Source organism: Dipodomys merriami, unplaced genomic scaffold, assembly GCF_024711535.1.
Source record: "Dipodomys merriami isolate MVZ:Mamm:240054 unplaced genomic scaffold, mDipMer1.0.p SCAF_7, whole genome shotgun sequence".
NCBI classification, from domain to species: domain Eukaryota; kingdom Metazoa; phylum Chordata; class Mammalia; order Rodentia; family Heteromyidae; genus Dipodomys; species Dipodomys merriami.
In genome coordinates this window covers 59,684,750-59,708,223 of record NW_027206290.1, presented here as the reverse complement: position 1 = coordinate 59,708,223, position 23,474 = coordinate 59,684,750, and the positions used below count along the sequence as shown (strand labels likewise).

The following is a 23,474-nucleotide window of genomic DNA, read 5'->3' as shown; positions in this document are numbered from 1 at the left end:
TCTCCCTGCCTGTGAGTGTGTTGGAAACAAAAATGTCTTGTCTGGTGTCCAGTACTTAACATAACAGACACTGGGTTCCTGCTGTCACATCAAAACTGTACTGCCAGGTTTTTCCCAATCATCTCCCACCCAGGGCAGTGGGTGAGCAGCCAGGGGAACAGGAGAGAAAAAGGAAGGGATGGAAGAGGCCTTCTTATAACCCTGCAGGCATTCTCGAATGTTCATTTATTTTCCCTGGGTTAATGTGTTTCAGAAACATCAGCTTTTTTAAATGGTGAGAAATGTTTTATGGAAAGCTATTTTCCATCTTTAGTGATAAAGACTTCATTTTTTGTTAATGTAGTATTTCCTGGGAATGTGTTTCAGATTGTCCAGACTGTATTCTGACAGTGACCAGAGTGGTAAATACTTTAAGGAGGGAATAATCAATATATATTTTACTATGTCCAGTTTTAAGCTCAGGAAATGATAAAGTAAGTTACCCATTGGCATCTGGGCATACACATGCTTCTTCCTTAGAAAGTGAGAGTGGCACTGTATTGGCTCCAAAACCTATCAAATTCTCTCTTTCTTCCCTTCAATCTTACAGAGGGAAATGTCTTTCTTTTCCTTTTTTTTTTTTTTTTTTTTTTTTTGCTTTTTTGCATACCAATGGTTCCATGGGGAAGTAATGTTCTTTCTTTAAGGCAGATCATTCTGGTACTTTCCACTGTCCATAATTTCTTCTGGCCCCTCTGGGAGACTGAGTTGTCCCAAACATATTTTTGGAAACGCCACAGACCATTGTTTTTATTAGGGGACTGCAAAGCTTTGTAGTAAGATGCTTTGTGTTTTATTTGTTTTCCTTCCTCTGCCCCAGCTGTTTTTGTTTTAACAGCATTGGAGGGAAGGTTAAAGTGTCCATGGCCTCTGTTAACCTAGCCCATCTCTCAATCCTGGCAGGCTAGAAATCTGAACAGAGAGGAACAGCAGGTGACAAGCAGGTCCGGTGCAGGCATGGTGGGTTCATCCCCCTTTCTATACACCCTCATGAATGGAATGAGAGAGAGATCATGGTGTTGATCTCCAGTTGAATGAGCTCTTCGGAGCAAGTAGGTCTTATGGAGTTTGGGGGCAAATCAGCCCTATAAAAATATATTTTCAAAGAACTGAAACACTCAGGAACTGCTGAGAGGGAATCATGCCAAACAAGAGTCACTGCTGTCCAGTTTTTATTTTTCCATATCCAACCAAGGCCTGTGGCTCAGCCAGAATAGGGTCAGGCATCACCTAAGAGGCTGTGTAGTAGCCTTAGGAATGGACTGAAAATGATGGCAGTTTCTGATATACCCCACTATGCTGAGTTACACTTCATGAAAACAGAAGTTCATGCCCAGTCCCATCCCCAGAGACCGTTATTCAATTGGTCTGGAGTATACCCTGCACATGGGATTCTGCCAGCCTCTCTATTTGACTCCAAGACAACATTTGAAAAGTTCTGAAAACTATAACCCTACTGAAAAAAGGATGGAAAAACTTTTCAAGTCTTTCTGAGATGCCAGCAACAACTCTGAGTACTTTTCCTACATTAACTCCTTTATTTCTCCCAATTGTCATATAAGTTAAGCTCATCTTTTCTTTTTCAGATAACAGTGGAAATATTTAAGGCTTTCAGTTATTCAAGTACAATATGATTCTTTTGATGCTAACCCATTTAGCTGCAAATTCCTCTCTCTGTCTCTGTCTCTGTCTCTCTCTGTCTCTATCTCTCTGTCTCTCTGTTTCTCTCTGTCTATCTGTCTGTCTGTCTCCCTCTCTGTGCATGATTTGTTTTGAACTGAGAACCCCACACTAAGCAAGCACTCTATCCTTTTAGCCATCACCCCCGTCCTCAAGTCTACCCCCCAACTCAACACTCAACCCAGAATTTGGCAAAGAAGCACCTTGCACACTTTCCAGAAGCTTACATAAGAAACCATGGCATTCACTTAATTCTGTGAGTAGGGAGTTGCCCTGTGGAAGAAAAATCAGAAAGTGCTTGACTGGGGCCCTTTTAGCATTTCATAGGATATTTCTCTATCATGCCCAATATCCATAGTACCCAGGTTCCAGACCTACTGTGGCCATGCCTCTGCAAAACCTTCACAACAAAAACACAAGCATTCTTGCTTGCTTTTACAAAACAGACTTCCGGCAATAATCTCAATGCACAATGTAATTAATAAAATCACCCACATCCTGTCTAGATGAGTAGTGTTTTATATGTACAAATTCCCCCTCTGCCCCCAGGCCCTCTGTGAGAATACAAATGTTTCCAATTTTAGAGAAGGAGCAATAGAGTAATTGAAAGGAACTGTATCTTGGCCAACCATTTATGGAGACCTATATGAGAAAACATGGCGACCACAAAGTGTGTCATAATGGCTTGCTCACCATGCTGAGCTAAGAACTGCTTCAAAGATAGGAAAGACAGGGCAAGGATAAACCATTCCATCCTTACAAGTCAGATAATCCTGCAACTGATATGACCATCTGTTTGGCCAAGTCACCAAAGGATCTAGAAGTGGGAAAGTGATGACAATTGCTGATGACCCAGTTACCTGGGTTAATCAAGGCAGAGGGACAGACGGAGCCAATTAAGTAGCTGGGACGTCCAATGATAGATGAGTCATTGTGTTTGCAAGTGCAAAGATAATGCCATTGGGAAAAGCAATTTAAATCAATTGTGCACTTCCAGGCCAGGAAATCCTTCTAGTCTTTAAGGGAGACCATTTAGAAATCAACAGGCCCAGTCTGATGAAGTCATATGTTCATTGTGCAGCTAATGATCAACATAAAGAGCCAAGCACATGGGGTACAGGCCATATGGAATATATTTTGGTGGCTAGGATGTGTATCTCTGCCTTCTTTTCAGTCACCTTCATAACATATTTTACCACAGGTCTTATCTCTTTTTTTCTCTCCTCTTTTTATCTTCTTATGTTAATAAGCACCAAATTTCAATGTATGAACAAATATTTTTTAAGTTAAAGCACATATTTTCTTTCCTAATTTCTAGTTGTATATATCAGATAGCCTGGTTCTTGATACATCGATATGTTTCCAAGGGATATTTTGGCATGCTACAAAAGAGTTGATTTTTTATAAGACAAGAAGAAGGAGAGAATATAGTCAAGAATCCAATGTATAGGCTACAAAATTAAGAAGAGTAAGGGAGGGGGTAGGTTGGTAGGGAAGAGTGAGAATGTTGAAAAGGGTGACATTGATCAAGATGTGTTATATTCATAAACTGCTTTGTTAAGTGGCAACTCCTTTGTACAACTACCTTGAAGATAATTTTAAAAGAAGGCTGCTCATACAACAGAATGTATATGAATGGTTCCCTGACTCTTCAGATCCCTTATATTTTTACTGCAAATCTAGAATGGACATAGTATTGTTTTCTGAAGGGGGTAGGTGGGAAAAGAAAAAGGACATACACATTAAACTCCTCCTCTTTCTCTCTCTCTCTCTCTCTCTCTCTCTCTCTCTCTCTCTCTCTCTCTCTCTCTCTCTCTCTCTCTCTCTCTCATATTACTCTGTTTTGTTTCACCTTTAAATTCACCTTTTTCAGCCCAATCATTACTGCTGAATTCTTCAGTCCCTGTAGGCTCTGTAGACTTACATCTCTTCTTTATCTGATCTTATCTTTTTTTCATACTGAACCACATCTTGCCTAGCTCTCATTCGTTTCTCTGAGTAAATAGCACTATCACAATATCTCCATTATGTAACATAGTTTTTTCTGGTGCTTTTCTAATCAACAACTAATGTGAATTTTTACAATACCACATAGCATTTCCTTTTAGTGCTCATCAGAGTTGTTGTCTTATATTAATTATTTGATCATTATAGACCTGTCTACTAGACTATCAGCCTTTTTTTGTTTCTGTATCTTCTCTTCCCATTGTTACCAACTAGTTTCCACACTACTAGCCCCTCTTTTTCAAAAGTTACCATAGCTTCTACCAGCCCAGGGCTCACTCTTTCTCCTAGATTCTGCTGATAAACTTTTCTCTGTGTGTCACCCAATTTCAGCCATTGCTATCAAATGTTAGTTTTCATGTCCACACTCCGTTAGCAAGAGGATCTGGTTGATTCAACTTACATTTATTTTGTCTTTGTTGAGGCTCATGTAACAGAATACTTCATAGTTCTCTTGTGAAGATGGATTTCTCTTAGGTCAGGGGCATCCTCCATCCATTTCTTTGGCCAGGATGGTGGATCAGGATGCTACTTTTCCTGAGAAAGTACAATAAACCAGATACAGTTGCCATAACAATCTGTTTGCTGTAACCTGGCAGAGTTGGGGAAAGACCTTCCTTGAGAACTGGAGTTGTAACCGCAAACCAATATGGACAATTGGAGTACTCAGTATTGCACTCTTTGCTTGATATTCCACTCAATTATCTTTCCATTCCTCTACGTATATTGTTAGTACAATTATGATGTAGAGGTCAAATCCACTGGGGCCTGATGATCAAAGTAAAGCTCTGAAAAAAAAATCTGAAGTATTTGCAGAGTGACTGAGCCCATCCCTCAACATGTCAGAGACTGACTTAGTTTACTTGATTACCCTTACTCCTTGATTACAGATATCTACAGTGGACAGGGTTTGCCAGGCCTTAGATTTTAATCATTGATATCCTACTCAACTCATATAACATCAGACTGGTGAAGGCTTTCTTAGCCTTTAACCTTTCAACTCTGTCTACTAGAGAACAATGGCATAATTATGATATGAAAAGCTGGCAGAGATGAGAGTTTTATTAAATTTGAGATAAGATGATCACATCCATTACCAGGATACAGCACTATGGTATTCATTTGTTTGACTGAATTCTAACTTGGTTACCTAGAAACTTCATGAAATTAATTTACCTGGATTTCCCTCACAGCTGACATAGGATTATGGTGCTTACCTTATTATGGTAGTTGTGAATACGAAATATCAAGTACTTATAGCACTAACTTATAACATTACATATATATGGACTATAATCATTTATTATTGCTGTCCTTTAGGCCCACTGAACAAGCCATTGTCCACTGTAAATACTTGGGAAACATTTGCATGTAGGTGACAGAAGAGAAAGCTTATTGGTTCACACAATAGGGAAGTCCAAATGATGGTCTAATTTATGCCTACCTACACCCTCAATAGCTTGGGCCTTGGTTTATAGCTTAGTTGACTCCCATTCTCAAGCAAGTTCCCACCACACAGTGCCATAAGATCTAGCTTGAGGATTCACTTGTCTTCTGTTTCTTCCATGGTTGGATCTGAAAGTCTAATAGTGCCAGGTTACATTCCATCTTTGAAACAGAAGCCACATGCTTCTATTGTAGCAAAGAAGAAAGTTGAGATCAACTTTACTCAAATGTCATGGTCCACTGTAGAAGACAGTCATAACTCAATCCTTTGTCAAGGCACAGTCTGGAGCCAATTTTTGAGAACTAGGTAACACAATTAACATGTTTACAAGAAATTTTACCCTTTTTGTATTTGGAGAAATATAAACACCCATGGTGGTGGTGTTCAAAATACTGAATAACTTCTACAGCAGCACCTCTGTCCAGTTTGAATGAATGTCTAACCAATCAGAATGAAGTTCAGCTTCAAGAAACTACATGACTATGCTGATCAATAGCAGTACACCAAATGCAAAAGGACCAAAATACTCAGTCCCACTCATTCTCATTTGAGAATGGACTCATAACTTTCCTTACTCACTTAGAGGCAGGACTGGAGTAAGCAGTGTCTTCAGAGTTCTCTCTCTTCTTTCCTTTTATCATCTCATGTGTGTGACCCTGGCACCAGGACACTCATTTGGGAACAGAGGAGAAGCTTTTGATCTGAAGCACCAATAACCTCGACATGAACATCCATTCTTGCTTTCCCTTTTATTTTGAGCCAATATTGTCCTTTTTTCTGGCTAAGGCAATCAGAGATCCCTCTCAACCACCACCAAATGCTCCACAAAACAGCCCTGGTGTCAGCCAGACCCATCTTTCTGGGGATATGCTATTTCTTTGAATTCAGATGGGATGAATTGTCCTTTGATTAGAGACTTATATAAGGAGAAATTTAATGGACGTGTGTGTGTGTGTGTGAGAGAGAGAGAGAGAGAGAGAGAGAGAGAGAGAGAGAGAGAGGCAGAAAGAGAGAGAGAGAGAGAGAGAGAGAGAGAGAGAGAGAGAGAGGAGACTCTTCTCTCCCTAGTTGTTGTTTTTGTTGTTGTTGTTGAGGGTTTTTTTGTTTTATTTCTGGTCAGTCATGGGGCCTTGAACTCTGGGTTTGAGCACTGCATTGTCCCTGAGCTTTTCAGCTCAAGGCAAGTGTTCTACCACTTGAGCCACAGTGCCACTTCCATTTTTTTGGTGGTTTATTGGAGTTAGAGCCTTACAGATTTTCCTGCCTGGGCTGGCTTTGAACTGTGCTCCTCAGATCTCAGCCTCCTGAGTTCTAGGATTACAGAGATGAGCCACTAGGTGTTTAAAGCACCTAGCACAGTATCCAAACAGAACAGCTACCTCTTTCCCTCCCACTGGCCCAGCAGCCAAGCCTGACTTTAGTTGTCTATGACACCTAGTACATTCTGTGTTTTAGGGACAATGCCTGCACTGGGGAGATTTTTTAACTACCACCATACCTTCCCAGTAACATGCAAGCCTACAGAAAGACTTGCCAAATTGGCCTAACCTTTATTGTTATTGTTTTTAATTTCCCAGTGGGAATTGACAGGTTTCATTTCATCTCCTTTCAGGATTGCAGAGATTACGGAATCTTCACAGAAATATAAAATACTTCAGACATAGACTGAAGGAAATGGGATTCATTACCTATGGCAACGATCACTCCCCTGTCATTCCTGTGCTCCTTTACATGCCTAGTAAAATAGCGTAAGTATACAATGTTTCTCCGATTTATGCTTAAACCCAAACCCCAGGGCAACCTGCTATGCGGATGATGCTTTTGACACTATGCTCTACAGGTATTGGATTCTGCACTTGAAAGAGGAAACTCAGGTTTGGAGTTCATTTGTATAGCTTCTCAGAACTCAGCTGCCAACCATCCATTGAGTTTCAAATATACATATGTGTGTGTGTGTGTGTGTGTGTGTGTGTGTGTGTGTGTGTGTGTGTGTGTGTGTGTGTGCATGTGTGTGTATTTATATATGTATGTGTTTTATAAAAAAACAATGTAGGTCTTAACCCCACTTCTCTCTCTGCCACCATTGTCACACTCCGGAAATTTAGAAAAAAAAAATCACTCAATTGTGAAGCAAGGAGGACCCTAAGTCTCCTTCTGAGCCACATTCTTTCTCAGCAAAACCTTCTAAAGTCCATCTCTCCTGACATTGCCAACAGGACAACCAGATTCTATCACTCCTCTCATTGAACTGTCAGGGCCAACCTCAGAAGAAAGAATCCTCATTTTAAGGGCAGAGAAGCTGATGCTGAAAGCACTTAATCAATTTGCCTATAGTCATGCAAATCAAATAGTAAAGCTAGAGTCAAAAGCCCCAAAGCTCAGTGCACTCCAAAGTTCATTCTCTTAGCATCAAATTTTAATGCCTCTGCTGTAAGCCTGTTGGGTTGTTTTCCACTGATGGAAACTGAAATTGATCACTGGAAACAACTTTATGAGGAAGGGGAAAAATAACTTTTTCTTGGTACAGAATATACAATTTCCTATAGGAATCATTCTTGAGCCTGTAAAAGACTGGCTCCTTCTGTTATAAGAAGGAAATTAAAGAAAATCATTCTAAATATAAAATGGATCTTGGTATGTGTATATTTGAGTAAAACAGCGGTGGGAAGTCATAGTCAACCTAACATTTCTCTGATCCTAGAGATCGTAACTTCTTTCCAACAAAACCCCATTGCTGAAACTTTCTGTTTGACCCTCTGACCATCTGAGCAGATTGGCTGTTTTGAAAAGTACTGGTAGAAGACTGGACCCCAAAGGTTGAGAATTCATCAAGAGTTGGACTGAGCTATAAATTCCCCAAAGACTGATTCTTCAAAGCATGCAAAATAACAAGCAATTAAAGCATTCACATGAGCTGCTTCACATGCCACATTATTACTACCTACTGGCCCTTTGTTCATGGTCTGGTCTTGAAGACAATTCCCTGAACAACCAAGAAACATCACATGCTTAACCTTTCTATGGTAATGGAAGGAGGGAGTGGGAGAGGGGGAGGGGGGGAGGGGAGCAGGGATGACAGTGCTGGTTCCAAGTAGCAGCTAATCTAAGACCCATTATCATCTGAATTTGGAAGGCACCAAAACACCTATTTATTCCAAGAGGCTTGGAAAATAGTATGTTTGGAAGGAATACTCCAAACTTAGCTCATGTCTACTTCATGTTTTATCATTAGCCCAAAAGAAGACACTAAAAATAAACTTGTTCAGGAATGGCGTGGTAGTAAGAAAAAGTGGGCTACATTTTGATGATAGAAACTGGAACTTGGGGGAGGGGCGGAGGGACAGTACTGGCGTTTGAATCCATGGCCCTCCTACATGTTAGGCTGGTTCTCTACCACTTAAGCCTCCAGCCCCAGAATCAGAATTTTTTTTACAGGTTGAATAATGAACCAATCCAATTGGAAGACTTCATAAATATTAAAACATAACATTTTTTTTAAATCATCTATTTATTTTAACTGATATATAAAATATAAAACTATACATCATATAATATATACCTATTAATATATGTTACTATACTTAATATGTATATACTGTTGAAATAAAGTTAAAGATACCCATCTTCTCAAATATTTATCCTTTCTTTGTGGTGAAAGAATTCTTTCTTCTAGATTTCTTTTTATTTAGTTAATTTTTTTGTACCCAGACTAGTCCCAAACTCCAATCCTACCCAATTTTTACCTCCCAACTAGCTATGATTATAGTCATGAGCTACCACATCCAGCTCTTCTATCTTTTCTAGATACCCATTACATAACTTTCTTCTATAGTCTCCCTACGCTGCAGTTATAGACTAGAATTTCAAATTTCTTTCAATACAAGAATTCACTAATACAATATATTTCATGGAAAAGCTGTGCTCTACAGTTCATTGAGAGGTTGAGTATCAAAAAAGAATTTTGAATTAGCCTGTCACTATCTAGGAAAACTTGGACAAGTGGTTCAATCTTCCACAACTCCCATGTTCTCATGTATAAAAAGGAAAATAATAATGCCAACTTCCTAAAATCATCAGGGAGATCAAACAGAATAAAGTCTCTACAGCCTCCTACATATTGCCTTATATGAAAGCTACTCAGTACTAATGGTCTTATTATTAGTACTAATAATGTATATGAAGCACTTAACTAAGTTCAGATCATTATTAGTACTATGAATTATCCGCCAATGTCATTGTTATTACTTACAGCTGAGTACAAGGTTGTAGTCAATAGTTGCATGATTCTCCAAAGTCAATTATTGCAAGTGTTGGGAACATTAATTAAAAAAAAAAGAACTCCCAGAAAAGTAGGAGTAAAAGATTTTGTCATACACTGTGCCAAGAGGACTGCATTAGGCACTGATGATGTGTATGATAATCATCCTTCCAACTTAAGATTGTTAGGTGAAGCTAACATTGATTATTCCTATGCTAAATAAAGCTATTTTCTCTCCAGTAATCACCCAGTTGGGGACTGGATGCTTATCCCTAATTTATAAATAAGATTGCTAAGTCTTACAATGGTCAAAACTACTTTCAAAGGCTCATGGAGGGTATAAGAGGCAGGACTCAGAATTCAGGGCCAGGTCCAACTGCCTCCTATACCCAAGCTCTTTTCAGTAGACAGCACAGTCCCTCCAGCTTTAATCCAAAGGAAAAACATCCATATTTAATTGAAGTTACGTAGAGTATGAGTTTAACTTTCTGTATGTCATCTTTGGTAATTCAAAAGATACCAGTTACTGTGACAGAAAAAAAAATGTATCTGTTTGGGCCATCGGAGGAAACTGAGAACAGGTTACGTAGGAAGGGTAACACCATCTTTGGCTAGCAAGAGTTGCTGGAAAGACTTTACTCTGATGTTTTGGGGGGTTTTTTTCATCATGTTTCTTCTATTGAAAATTCATATGGAGTAAATTGTATCCTCCAGTCTAGAAGCATTTTTTTCCATTTACACATTTAATAACTTTTGATGCTCTTAAAAATTGTGGTTTCTCCCTAAGTTGCTGGTGGTTCACACCTGTAGTCCTAACTATTGGGGAAGCTGAGATCTGAGGATCATGGTCCAAAGCTAGCTCCTGCAAGAAAATCTGTGAGACTCTTTATCTTCAATAAAACATCAAAAAGTTGTAAGTGAAGCTGTGACTCAAGTGATAGTATTCTAGCCTTGAATAAAAAAGCTAAGAGACAGTGCCTAGGCCCTAAATTCAAGCCCCAGTACTGGCACAAAAAATTTTTTGATGCAATTAAAAATTGTGATTTCTCCTTATTTTCACATATGCAAAAACAAAGATAGTGTCCTGCCAATTATCCCTTTGAACAAAGTCCTGTTAAAGCACTAAGAACTAGAACTGTCTGTGGAGTTCAGTATAATCTGCTATCAACCATAACAAAAATATATTAGAGTTAGTATGTGATTCAGGGCTTCTATTTTCTTCCATGATCCTTGTCAGACACTAAGAAGTTTGTGGTAGCCGAGATGTGGTGACTTTATGTGAGGGATGATGCTAACATTTATATTATTTTTATTTTACAGAGTTGAATTTCATCTAGCTTCTTCCAATTCTAATTTGCTTTGGGGGATGGTTTACAAACACAGTGATTGATTATGTGAAATGTTCAATGAGATCATACACGTTAACTGAGGGATGTTTGCTGTAGTGGTGTAACTTTTAAATTCAAACATTCTCCTGGGAGGCCCCAGATTCACCTAATGAATCAACAAAGTTCTGTATTTTGCTCTGAATTCTTTGGCAAAACTCACTTCCTTTGGTACAAAGGGAAACATGCAAACAGTGGAAACAGTCTTTGGGGAGCCCCCCGAAAATCTGCCTGAGACCATGGGTCAGGTGGTTTGGACTGTAGCAATAAAAGCACTTGACTTGTCTCTCAGACAATTTGGAGCTCTCATCCTGTGCAGCTCCGTGGGCAACCTTCCATAGTGTGATCAAGAAGGAGAAAAGAACAGCGCTTGTTTTCAAGCTTTCTCAGCTAGAAAGCTTCATCGCCTTGTAACCTTCCTGGTGGAAATCAAAGCAAATCTTGCTTTTGCCTGGGCCATGGGCTAGAGAGCTGTGTGTTCCACAGACCTTACAGTCTCCACAGCTTCATTTGGTAACTTGTGTTCTGCATGAAGCAACCCAAAGGCTGACTGCCTAAACAGCAAGACGGATGAATGGACGGCTGGTTCAAAATTCTTCCTGAGTTATAACTGGAAAAAGATTTCTGTGGTGCTGTCAGCTCCCAGGCTAAAATAATACGCCAGCAACCTCTTAATGCTAAGAACGGATCTGAGGCATTTACTCCACTTATGGCTAGAGCCACTCAGTAATTAAGGTTTCCTGCAGTGACCAACAGAGCCCAAAGGGGGAAAAGACTCTCTTGGGGGTACATACTTTTTTTTTTAATCTGACCTTGATTCTCAGCACAAGCCATTTAAAGACCTTGAGTTTAATATTCTGGAATCATTACCAAGCTAAGCCTTTGGTAAAGTAAAAAGCTAGAAGGATAAAGGAAAGGTATTGTAACTTATAAAGGTTTTACTTTCCATCAAGGAGCTTTATAGTTACATGACTTCTGTCCTATGAGCTGCATCTGCCTCTGAGCTGCTCTTATGTATACATATTTCTTTTTCTGCCTCCATCAGGTTGGAATTTGCTAGTATGAAGTTTTATAAGCATGTAGATTTTGTTTGATTGTAAAGATGCTGTACAGAGGGGTTATAGTTACATGAGTAAGGTAATGAGTATATTTCTTGTCAGGCATTGTTATAGATTTGTATTTAAGGTATGTTTTATCTCATAGTTATACTGTTAGCTTTTTTATTTTTATTTCTAGGAAGACTACAAAAGAGAAAGTTTATGTCAATGCAGAACTTTTAAACCACATTCAACTATTAGTATTTCCTGCTCAATGTCAAAGACTCGGCATCCACTCCATCATACCACACACTCAATAAGTGGGGGCATTGAGTGACTGCTCATTTCTTTGTCTACTGCATTTAATAGAGTTTAGTGACTTTAATGATCTTCTATCATAAAAAGAATAAACAGTTGTTTAGTTAGGCACTGTTGGTTCACACTTGTTATCCTAGCTACCCAAGAGGCTGAGATCTGAGAACTGCAGTTCAAAACTGGCCCAGGCAGGAAAGTCTGTGAAACTCTTATCTCTACTACCAAAAAGCCAGAAGCGAAATTGTACCTCAAGTAGTAGAGCACAAAGCCTCAGGGCCAGAGCCCAAGTCCAGAGTTCAAGCCCCAGATCCAGCAAAAACAAAAGAAAATAAAGAATAACAACACAATGAGTCCATTTGCCATAATCCTATTTTTCAGCACAATAATTAATTCTGTTTTCTCTCAGTTAAACTCTCTTTCTCTCTCTTTCCCTAAGGGCTTTTGCAAGGCTTATGTTAAAGAAAAACATCGGGGTTGTTGTCGTTGGATTTCCAGCTACTCCAATAGCAGAAGCAAGGGCACGGTTCTGCATGTCAGCTTTACATACCCGAGAGGTATTAGATGAGGTGAGTAACCCCACAGCCCAAGAGAATCTCTTACTGGTACCTTGGATTCTAAGCAAGAATTTTGTTTTGTTTTGTTCATTTTTTCAGCAAGCTTTGGGGAATCTCTGTATTTCTTTTGTGTAGTTTAAGAAACAGCACTAAAGATAAATGAAAGTCACTTACTGCTCAGGAAACAAGAGTATGTTGACACTATCCAATCAGGTGATGAGCTCAGAAAGAAACAAGGAAATGATTTTAGTGAAGAGTTAGGTCAGGACTTGGGTTTCATAGAAAAGATTGAGTAGCTAGAGACAATATCTCTCTCATACCTGTAATCCCAGCTACTCCAAAAGTAAAGATTGTGGAATAACAGTTCCAAGGCAAGCCCCAGGCAAACCATTAGTAAAATGTGATTTCAACCAATTAACGAGATTTGATAATGCATGACTCTAAACCCAGACACGCAGGAGACATAGGAATTAAGATCTAAGTTAGAGGCTGGCATGGGCCAAGAAAGCATGATATACTCTACAAAAAATACTCTGAAGTCAAAAAGAGCTGGAAGCCTAGCCCAAGTGGTAGAGCACTTGTCCAGCAAGTACAAGTCCCTGAATTCAAACCCCATTACCACTGAAAAAAATGGATATGTTGCCAAATATTGTGCTATTTACTTATTCTGAAGTACAAAAATTAATCTTATATGTTATCTTAGTATCCTTAGTATTAATTGCCATGTATGCTTCATATCCATGAGGATTTTCATAATTAAATATGTCCCAATTCAGAAGTATGTTAGAAAACCAACAAGAACAGATCTGCATATCAGCCAGACTTAAGTCAGGTGTATAACTTTCCAAAATTGCATTTGATTGTTTCATGATTTGTAAGTGTTATGTGAGTGAGTCACATTAAATAATTAAGCCACCTCAATCACCTGGGGTTAGTGGAACTATCTTATAATATGGATGCAGTTTTATTAGCAACATTGTCTACCATGTGCAAACCCTAGAGCAAACAATGAGAAAGCTAACTCACACCTATAATCCTAGTGACTCAGGAGGCTGAGATCTGAGGATCACAGTTCAAAGCCAGCCCAGGCAGCAAAGTCCATGAGACGCTAATCTCCAGTAAACCACCAGAAAAACTGCAAGTGGCACTGTGGCTCAAGTGGTATAACCTTGAGTTGAAGAGCTAAGGGACAGTGCCCAGGCCCAGAGTTCAAGCCCCACGACCAACAAAAAAAAAAAAGAAAAAAATCCAGGAGAAGATAATAGTAAATACCAGACAGAATAAATTAGTCATGAAAAGAAAATATAGAACCCTGGGGGAAGTTGAAGGTGGAAATCAGCAACTATCAATGGACAGAGTTGCAAGGAAAATGACTTTTTAACTCGACCTTTTAAAATTAAATAAATATAATGGGGCACCAGTTGAAGTTTATGATCAGTGGAGCAATGTAATCATATCACTATAAGATAAATGGGATATATGGGTGAGAAACAAGACCTAAAATGGAATTATTTGCATAAAACCAGAGGTGACCAAGCCAATGGCATCAGCAACAAAAGGAAAGAAATCTAGAAGCAGACAGACATGACAAATATATGAGTTGCCAAAATCTGACAAATAATTAGATAGAGGGTATACGTGTGGAAGGCAAAACACAAGAAAATCTGAGATCTCTAACCTGATGAGTAGAAGGATGGCAAGCAGTTAAATGAGACCTACAAACAGTGAGGGTCAATGGATCTCACATGGGAGAGGGAGACGAGGGTGCGCTCAGTTCTGCACTGTGAGATTACATGTCTGTGTGCCATGAATTCAAGAGAAGAGGGGAAAAAATCATGTTAGCATTCAGAAGAACATGAGGGGCTGAGCTGCTGTCGTTTGGGCAACTGAAAGAAGAGGCCAATGGAAGAAGATATAATTGTCTAAAAAGCCAGTGAGAGCAGTTAGGACTGAGCATGACTCCTGTGGAATGCTCACATCCTGGGGTGTGAGAACTGACTTGGGTAGAGCTCAGGAGCTCAGAAGACAGACACCAGCATGGTGTTGAGCATATAAAGACAGTTTCAAGGAGAAAAAGGATCAAAATGTTACACACACACACACACACACACACACACACACACACACACACACACACACACACACACACACACAGCATGACCATCTAACATTCCTCTAGGTCTTATAAATCTGATGATTTTTTTAATCTTTCTCCTCTACTTTAATTTTTTTTAACTGCCAAAATAAGACTCTGGGTCTTTATGAAGTTTGCCATTAACTTAGGAGTTTAAAGACAACTTATGGAATGTCATTACAGGTGTTGGAAGCTGCTGATGAACTGGGTGATCTCCTGAACGTGAAATATTCCCGGCAAAATAAGCTAAAGCACTCTGCACTCACCGATGGGACAAGCTTTGATGAGGAGGAGAGCTGTGAGGAGATGAGCTTTGAACTTGAAGATTAAGGTTCCTGGTCCTCAATAGAAATATGAAAACCTTGCAGGAAAGACCTCCCCACTTGATTCCGAAGGAATATAAACAGATTTCTCTTGTTTTCCAGGCCAACTTAATTGAACTGAGGGAGTGGTTGTTGTGCATTTAATGTTTCTTGCAACTTCAGAAACAAAAACATAGTTACATGTTTAAATTTCTCCTCTCTCAAATGTCTGCTGGAAATACACACACACACACACACACACACACACACACACACACACACACACACACACACACACACACTATTCTTAAAATATTTTTTATGGCAGTAAGCCTGTTTTTTCGCTGCTACTGTACAGCCTTTTTGGCCCAGACCCTTTTAAGGGTTCCAACCAAATGAAAGGATTTTGATTTCCAATTCAGTAATCTTACAATGTGTTTACTGATTTCGTTTGCACACATGGATGAGGGTAGTAGAGAGTTGCTGACTTCTTTGCTCCATCTATAAAGTAGCAGCTATAGTTCATCGGTACCATGGGAAGTTCCAGGCAGGAGGGTAAAGAAATGTTGCCTCTACCATTTGCCACATTTGGACTTTTCCCAAAGCCAAGTGTCAAAAGACACAGTTAGTGTTTGTAGGGAGTGAGCAAAACTGGCCGGCAGCAGCTAGAGACATCGTTGGAGGAAATTTTCTTCTTCCTCTTGCTGTTCTACTACGGTTTTACAACTGAACTTTTGAGGTTTGGAAAATTCAAGAATTTTGTTCCATAAGGAAGGGGACTGAAAGAAAACACAGATCTGAAATGGTAAAATAAAAACAGCTCAAAATATGTAGATGCCACGCAGAGTGAAAATTTAGCATAGGAAGTTTTTATTACTTTAAGGAATAGGTTGCCAAGTTTCTATTGAATTCTGAGTAAAAAGAAAGATTCAATTTCCCTTTAGAACAAACTCCCTAGATTACACTTGAAGAAGGTATTGATTCAAGGACATTTGAAGCAGATTCCGTTGCTTTTAAGATTGTCATGCCATTTGGGTCTGTTAGGTAATACTGTTACTTTGAATACTAAATTTTATTTAAATAATACATTTATTTAGACTTGGCAAAGACTGGACTCACATGCTTTGGGACAATTAACTCTAATTCTCTCACATCTCTATGACTTCTTTCTCTCTTGCTCTGTCACTTTCTCTTTCTCTCTCTCTCTCTCTGTTTCTCTACCTGTCTCTCTCTGTCTCTCTCCCTCCCTCCCTCTCTCTCTCTCTCTCCCTCTCTCTCCCTCTCTCTCATACACACACACACACACACACACACACACACACACACACACACACACACACACGTGCACGCACACAGTATGAATGCAAACTTCTCAGAAAAATTAGGACTTTGCTAATTGGTTCTAGTTGGTATGGAAAAAGCCAAGGAAAAACCTTATCTTTAACAAGCTCCCAGATGGTGCCCAGACTTGGAAACTCTAAAGAGCAGTGGTGACCTTTTAGCCAAGCTTCTGTAACAGTTCGAATGAGTTACAGAACATTCCACTCCATCAAATGACACTATAAACAAATCACTTCAAGAGAGGTTTGGCTTTGTGTGACACAGATGGGCCCAAGCTTTCATGCTGTGCACTGAGACAGAAATTCAACCCACAGTGTTAGATGGAGCAGTACACCCTGATGCTCAAAGCTTGTATGAGGAAAAGGTGATCAGCATGGAAATCTTTTTTATACATTATAATCCCCCTAGTAGGTACATCGGTTTAAGATTCAGAGTGATGAAGTTCCTTGTGACTGGTTAAAACTAAAAGAATATTGTTAAGTTGGAGAAGAAATAGGAATGAGTTCTGAATTATATTGGTCCTATTAAATGATTGATTTGGACAGGGGGGAAGGTTGGTCATGGAACTTGAACTCTGAGCCCTGGTGCTGTCCCTGAGTACTTCAGCGCAAGGCTAGCGCTCTACCACTTGAGCCATAGCACCACTTCCAGTTTTCTGGTGGTTTATTGGAGATAAGAGTCTCACAGATTTTCTTGCACAGGCTGGCTTTGTTTTGTTGTTGTTGGTGGTGGTGGTGGTTGTTGGGGTTTTTTTTTGTCAGTTGTGGGGCTTAAACACTAGGCCTGGGGGCTGTCCCTGAGCTCTTCAGCTCAAGGCTAGAGCTCTACCACTTGAGTCAGAGTGCTACTTCCGGCCTTTTCTGTTTATGTGGTGCTGAGGAATTGAACCTAGGGCCTCATGCATGTGAGGCAAGCACTCTACCACTGAGCCACTTTCCTAGGCCCACAGCCTGGCTTTGAACCACGATCCTCAGATCTCAGTCTCCTGAGTAGCTAGGATTACAAGCATGAGACACTGGCACTCTGCCAAATGATTGATTTTGATAGCCAGATTCCAACTCTTCTCAGTTGACTGACATGACATTATCTATGCAAAAAAGCATAGTCATATGAAGCAAGATATGTGGATCTTTCCTCTTTACTACATGTACTTAAATGAAGTTGCTCTTGGTTAATTGTCCAAAATTCATTAATATCTGGAGTTCTTTTTTTATGTGGACCAAATTATTTTTATTTTATTAATTTATATCAATTATAGAAGTAAGGTGATTTTTACAACATATCCACATATGCATATAATATACTTTGGTCATATTTAACTCCTCTATCTGGAGTTCTATAAAGATAAACAAGAGGTAAAGAACATAGAAAGACATCTAAGTCTTTCCCAAAGTACAGCAAAGAATAAACACCTCCCTTGCTTACTGAATTTGTCTATTATGTTTACATATCTTAACCCCTATCTTTTAATTCTCTAGGTGGTTAGGTTTCGTCTTCGGGAGGAATGCTCATCCCTCCTACTTGCATTGAACTTGAGTCCAGTTTTTCATGAAGAATAAATTACTTATCTATCTGACAGGCAGGGCAAAGTGAAGGTTTTTTCAAGGTTTGTCAAGAATCCTGGGAAAATTATTACATTCTTTTATATAACAAAATAAAAGACTTATTTTTGTCAAAGTCTGTACTGAATATACACGCAGGAGAGCAACTGTAATCCTTGTAGAATGTTTCTTAAGTCCATTAAGAGAAACTGACTCCATATACCCAGTAAAGTAAGAATATATATCATGTAGAATGAAGTTGGTTAGCAGGGTGAATTTTTTTTGAGGGGGGGGGGTCTGGTTGTGGGGCCTGAACTCTGGGCCTGGGCACTGTCCCTCAGCTCTTCAGCTCAAGGCTAGCATGCTACCACTTGAGCCATAGCATCACTTCTGGCTTTTTTTTCTGCTTATGTGGTGCTGAGGAATTGAACCCAGGGCCTCATGCATGCAAGGCAAGCACTCTACCACTGAGCTACCTTTCCAGCCCATAGCAGGGTGAATTATGAAGATGTGTTTTATTTTTATGAGAAATAATTCTCTATTGCTAGGCTAACAAGTCTTTGATTTCAATTCAATAGAGATTATTGAGTCTTGATAACTATATCCAAGGTTGAATCAGATGAGATAGAGAATTTTCTAACAAAACAACGTTATGCATCTCCCAACCCACCTGTTCATATGCATTCATATGCACACTACACACACACACACACACACACACACACACACACACACACACACACACACACACACACACACACTTTTCCTTAACAAAGAGAGAAGAGTATAAAGCCATGGAGATGAAAATCTCATTGGATGATGGAGAGATGGAAGATAATTATTCTAGAAAGCAACCTTCAAGGAAGTAGATGACAAAGAATGATTAATTGTAGGGAAGATGTATTTGCATAGGAAGGAAATAGCATAGCCTCATTTGTAAACTTAACATGGAATAAGAGTGTCAATGATGTTTGGCCATATTGCTTTGCAGCATGTTCTGGTCGACAGAGACTATAGCCTCAAAAATTTACTATGCCCCATGGCATCAAAGAGCAGTGTATTTCCTGGGTGATTCTAACATACAGTAATTTGAGAGACACTAATAGACTTTTTGCTAGATCAGTTGTTTTTTAAAAAATAGCAGAAACTTTGTTCTGTTTTTTGTTGATATTTAAAAGTGATGAAGCAAAATATATTTATGCCATGGCTACTCCTTGCTCTTCACTGAAATATTTTCTTCTAATTTTCAAAACAACTTATTTTTCTACAAAAATAAAGTCAATAGTGAAGAATAGTTCGCTATATAGTTGGGCAGAACTTCTCCACTTTTCTTTTGTATTATTCCTTACAAAATGCCTCTTTACCATATATATATATATATATATATATATATATATATATATATCTTTAAATGTGATGTTCTTTTTGTCTCCTCTCCTATCTTTAACAAAACTTCAGCCTCTTATTCATTCATTCAACATCTTATTCATTCCAATAATAGTTTCTTAGTAGGGTGGAATTCTCAACATTTTTCAAACATACAATGTTCCTCCATATTGTCAGAGATGTCAACTGTATAAATGGCTTACTCTGATTTTAAAAATCTCAGTTCCAATGATGACACTTGAAACTCTTTTAAATGTAAGCTTTGATTTATAGTAATAATAACGATTGTAACAATAGCAATGCTAATATCATCTCATGAATTCTTTGAGCCTTTCCTTAGTCTCTAAACATTACAAACAATATATTTGAAGTCTGTTCTCTCAGAACACCCTACCCAGCTATGTTGTATTTAGAAAGTTAAGTGCCACAGGCAATTACATTGTCTTGTGGTGCTGTAACATACACTCTGTGGTACATATGTGTGTACATGTGTATATGGTGTCTATGTTTTATTGAAATATTTGAGGTGGCCAATTTAACTTTGCTCTGTCTGTAAATCTTAGTTTCTTCAATAAATTAATTACTCACTGAAATTGACAGCAGAAAAATGTCAATGGCTTTGTGTTGATTTTGTTTAGGTTATCTTGGGAGTAGGTGGGTGGTTAATGGAGAAAAGCTGAGGTAGACATTTGCTTTCAGGAATTTCCCTGGGAACAATAGGTAGAGATGAGTGGGGCATAATTATGTTTTCTCTTTCTCAAATTATTATTGTACAGGAGATGTACAGAGGGGTTACAGTGAAGTCACCCCTTCCCTTGCTTTCTCCCAGTTTTTCCCTCCTGTCCTCTCCTACCCCCAAAAATTGTTTAGTTCTAGACTTAAATTTTCATGAGACTCAGTTGTACACCTCTCTTTCAAATGCTTCATTCAGTGATGTCACTTTAGTAGCTTGAGTATGAGGAGTATTGGCACCTGGATTGTAGTGTTTGGAAACTGTCAAACATTACAGTAAAGGATCTGGGGAACTGGCTGTTAAACATTTATGGGTACATCACTGAGCTCACATATAATTCTAGAGTGACTAGGTTAGAGTTAAGGAATAGAGATTGAACAGTGGTATAATTCTAACAAAAGCCTTAGTCAACCCCATGGGGCACTGTGTAACTGGGATGGTCATTTGGAATTACATCAAAATGAGAAAGTAAACCGGACTTTATGTACTCACAAACTAACAAGTCTCTCTGAAAGGTAGGGATATGTTCATTTGTTCTTTCTTCCAGCTTCATAAGAAACAAAATACGACATCAGAATAACAAAGGCATCAGAAGGAATCCAATGTCAACCTTCACTTTTCTATCTCAAAGCCTGTATGTGAAATCCCCTAGATTGAAACCAGAAATAAAGTCGAAAGTTGGTATTTGGTGTTGTGGAAGGCAACACTAATTTTTCATCACTTAAAATGTGCCAGAGACTCTGATGAGAATTGCAACATACACCATCTTCTGGCTACACTTGTAGAGATTAATAAGTGGCTTCTTGGAAGGTAACAGTATTCCTACCAGGATTAGCAGAGTATAAAGAAGACTTCCAAACCACTAAGGTTATACTATTCTTACCTGGACTGCTTATTCTTTTCCTTATTAAATCAACTTTCTTTTTTTTATTGTGAAAATTCAACTTTCTTAAAATGTCACTTCAGCTAAAATTTGCATATTAACAGAACTGATTTTGTGTGTGTGTGTGTGTGTGTGTGTGTGTGTGTGTGTGTGTGTGTGTGTGAACAAGTCAAATCAGTATTCATTGGGACAACTTAGATGCTTCTGCCAGTATGAACCTAAGAGAATTTGTTATTCCCATTCTTCTTACATCCATTGGTCCCACTGAGAGGCTGAAATCTGACATTTACGCAGTCAACTGCTCTCTGAACTTATCACAGACAGATATCAATAAAATTTCCAACAGAAAGTAGAAGCAAGAAAAGGATTTTTTTTTGTCCTGCCGCATGAAACAGTGCTCCCTTTGATTCAGGCCAGATGCTAATTTTTATATCAAAAATATTGATTGAAGGGACTAGTGACTTTGGCTCTCACCCAAGTTTATTCAGGATCTTTCTTAATTAGGTTTAGGTCGACTGCAGTGCCCATGGCCAAGGGTAGGTCTGGCTCCAATCACCACATCGGTGCTCTCTACTTCATCACAGGCCAAGGACTGAGGCAAGGAAATTGCTGCTTCTTTGTTTCTCTAGCCTGTAAGTTTGTTTTTCTCCAGATTTGAAGCATGCATGGAGCAAATGTGTAAGGAAGACCAAAAGAAGTGTAACGGCTTTACTGTGATGAGCTCAATCTATCCCACAAGTTAACTGTGATCCCCAGCATGAATAAAGTTCTGTGTGTGAAAAATGAATGGGTAGCAACATGAGGTCACGGGAAAATGTTTTGGCATCATTTAAATAAGAATTTTTCAGCAGGCAGATGCAGTCAATTGGTCTGTGAGTTCTGGAAAACGGTAAAAGAATATCTCTTGCAACAATACATGATTTCCCCATAAATATGTCTATTTTATAAATAATTGCAGTTGTCATGAAACTATTCTAGAGTGCCCATACATAATTCAAATAATTTATACTAGTCTTCTAAAAATTTCAGACATAAAAGCTTCACTAAATCAGAGTCACAAATTATAGACACCTATAACAAAACAGTTTCTACTCTACATAGATAATAGGCTGTTTCAATCTGTACAGTTTTATTCACCTAAAACATTTCCAACAAAATAGCTACAAATCACTTGAATCTAAAAATAATTCTTAAATGAAACTTCAAAATGTATTTGTGAGAGTTTTTATTAACAAAACAAACCTAACTAGTGTCAATCAAATATGAAAGATTCTATCTATACTATAAAATTATGTCCCAGAAAGGTTCTGATTCATAATTCAAATAGTCAATGGTACCAGCATTTTATATAGAAACATTTAGATATTTTAGTAAAGTGGATGCCAGTGGCTCATGCCTGGAATCTTAGTTACTCAGGAGACTGAGATTCAGAGAGCCTCACAGTTTAACGCCAGCCCAGGCATAAAAATCCAATAGAATCTATCTCTAAAATAATCAACAAAAAGCTGAGTGGAAGAATGGTTCGAGTAGTATAGCACCAGCCAAGGAAGCAAATCTAGCAGTCATGAGGTTTTGTATTTGTGGTACCTGGTACAACCAAAATAATGTGTCCATATTTTATAAGAAAACTTTCTTGAAAAGTACTTTTTATTGTTCTTTCATTATTTGTAATAGCCAGACAGAATGGAAAATTGACAACTATTCACAATAATCAACATTGTGAATAAGGATTACCAGACACTTGACAAAAGGCAAGTCAAAGGAAAGAAAACGTTTCAAATGTTCTCACTATGAGCCTTGTAAGCCAACCTGGTTGTATTATATGAAGACATCACATCTACAAAACAAAAAACCAGCTAGTACAAAAAAGCACCCAAATTTCATGAAAATTAAAAATACCCAATATTGAGTACTTTGTGAAAAAAAATTTACAGAAAGCAAAGCAGAAATGTTTTAAATCTCTCAGAATATAACACGAAGGACAAAAATATAAATGTAAATCATGAGAGAAAAATTTTAAAGATACAGAGTATCTCTACAGAAGATCAATATCCATCTAATCAAAAGACAATAGAAAACAAATGGGAAACAGTAAAGGCAGGGAAATAAATGAAGGAAACAATAAAAAGAAGTATTTCTGTTGGGCTGAAACAGAAGATGAAAATAGCCTACTAAATATTAAGATGGTGATTTTAAAAAACAAAAAAAGGAATGGCTTTCACTTAGATACTTCTTTAAGAAGTTTTGCTGCACTAAGGATAGAGAAAAACTTTCTCTCCAGGCAATATTAGTTGATAAAAGACAATATTCCAATGCCTTCAGAATTTAGAAAGAAAATAATATTTAATCTCAAACTCTATGTCCAGAAATAAAATCTATCTAATTTATGGAGAACAAAATAAAGATTTTTGTACAGGGAAGATTCCATAAATTGA

At 38.3% G+C, this 23,474-nt stretch overlaps 1 protein-coding gene across 1 annotated transcript in view; it reads left to right on the top strand.

The window, feature by feature from the left end:
* The window catches only part of Sptlc3 (serine palmitoyltransferase long chain base subunit 3), a 115,571-nt gene extending 95,556 nt beyond the window's left edge, over nt 1-20,015 (top strand). The window contains exons 11-13 of the mRNA XM_070006737.1: nt 6,783-6,918; nt 12,602-12,731; nt 15,037-20,015. Of these exons, the coding sequence (XP_069862838.1) occupies nt 6,783-6,918; nt 12,602-12,731; nt 15,037-15,183 (413 nt within the window). The 3' untranslated portion in view covers nt 15,184-20,015. The remainder of the gene's footprint in view (nt 1-6,782; nt 6,919-12,601; nt 12,732-15,036) is intronic.
* The last annotated feature ends 3,459 nt before the right edge of the window (nt 20,016-23,474 follow it).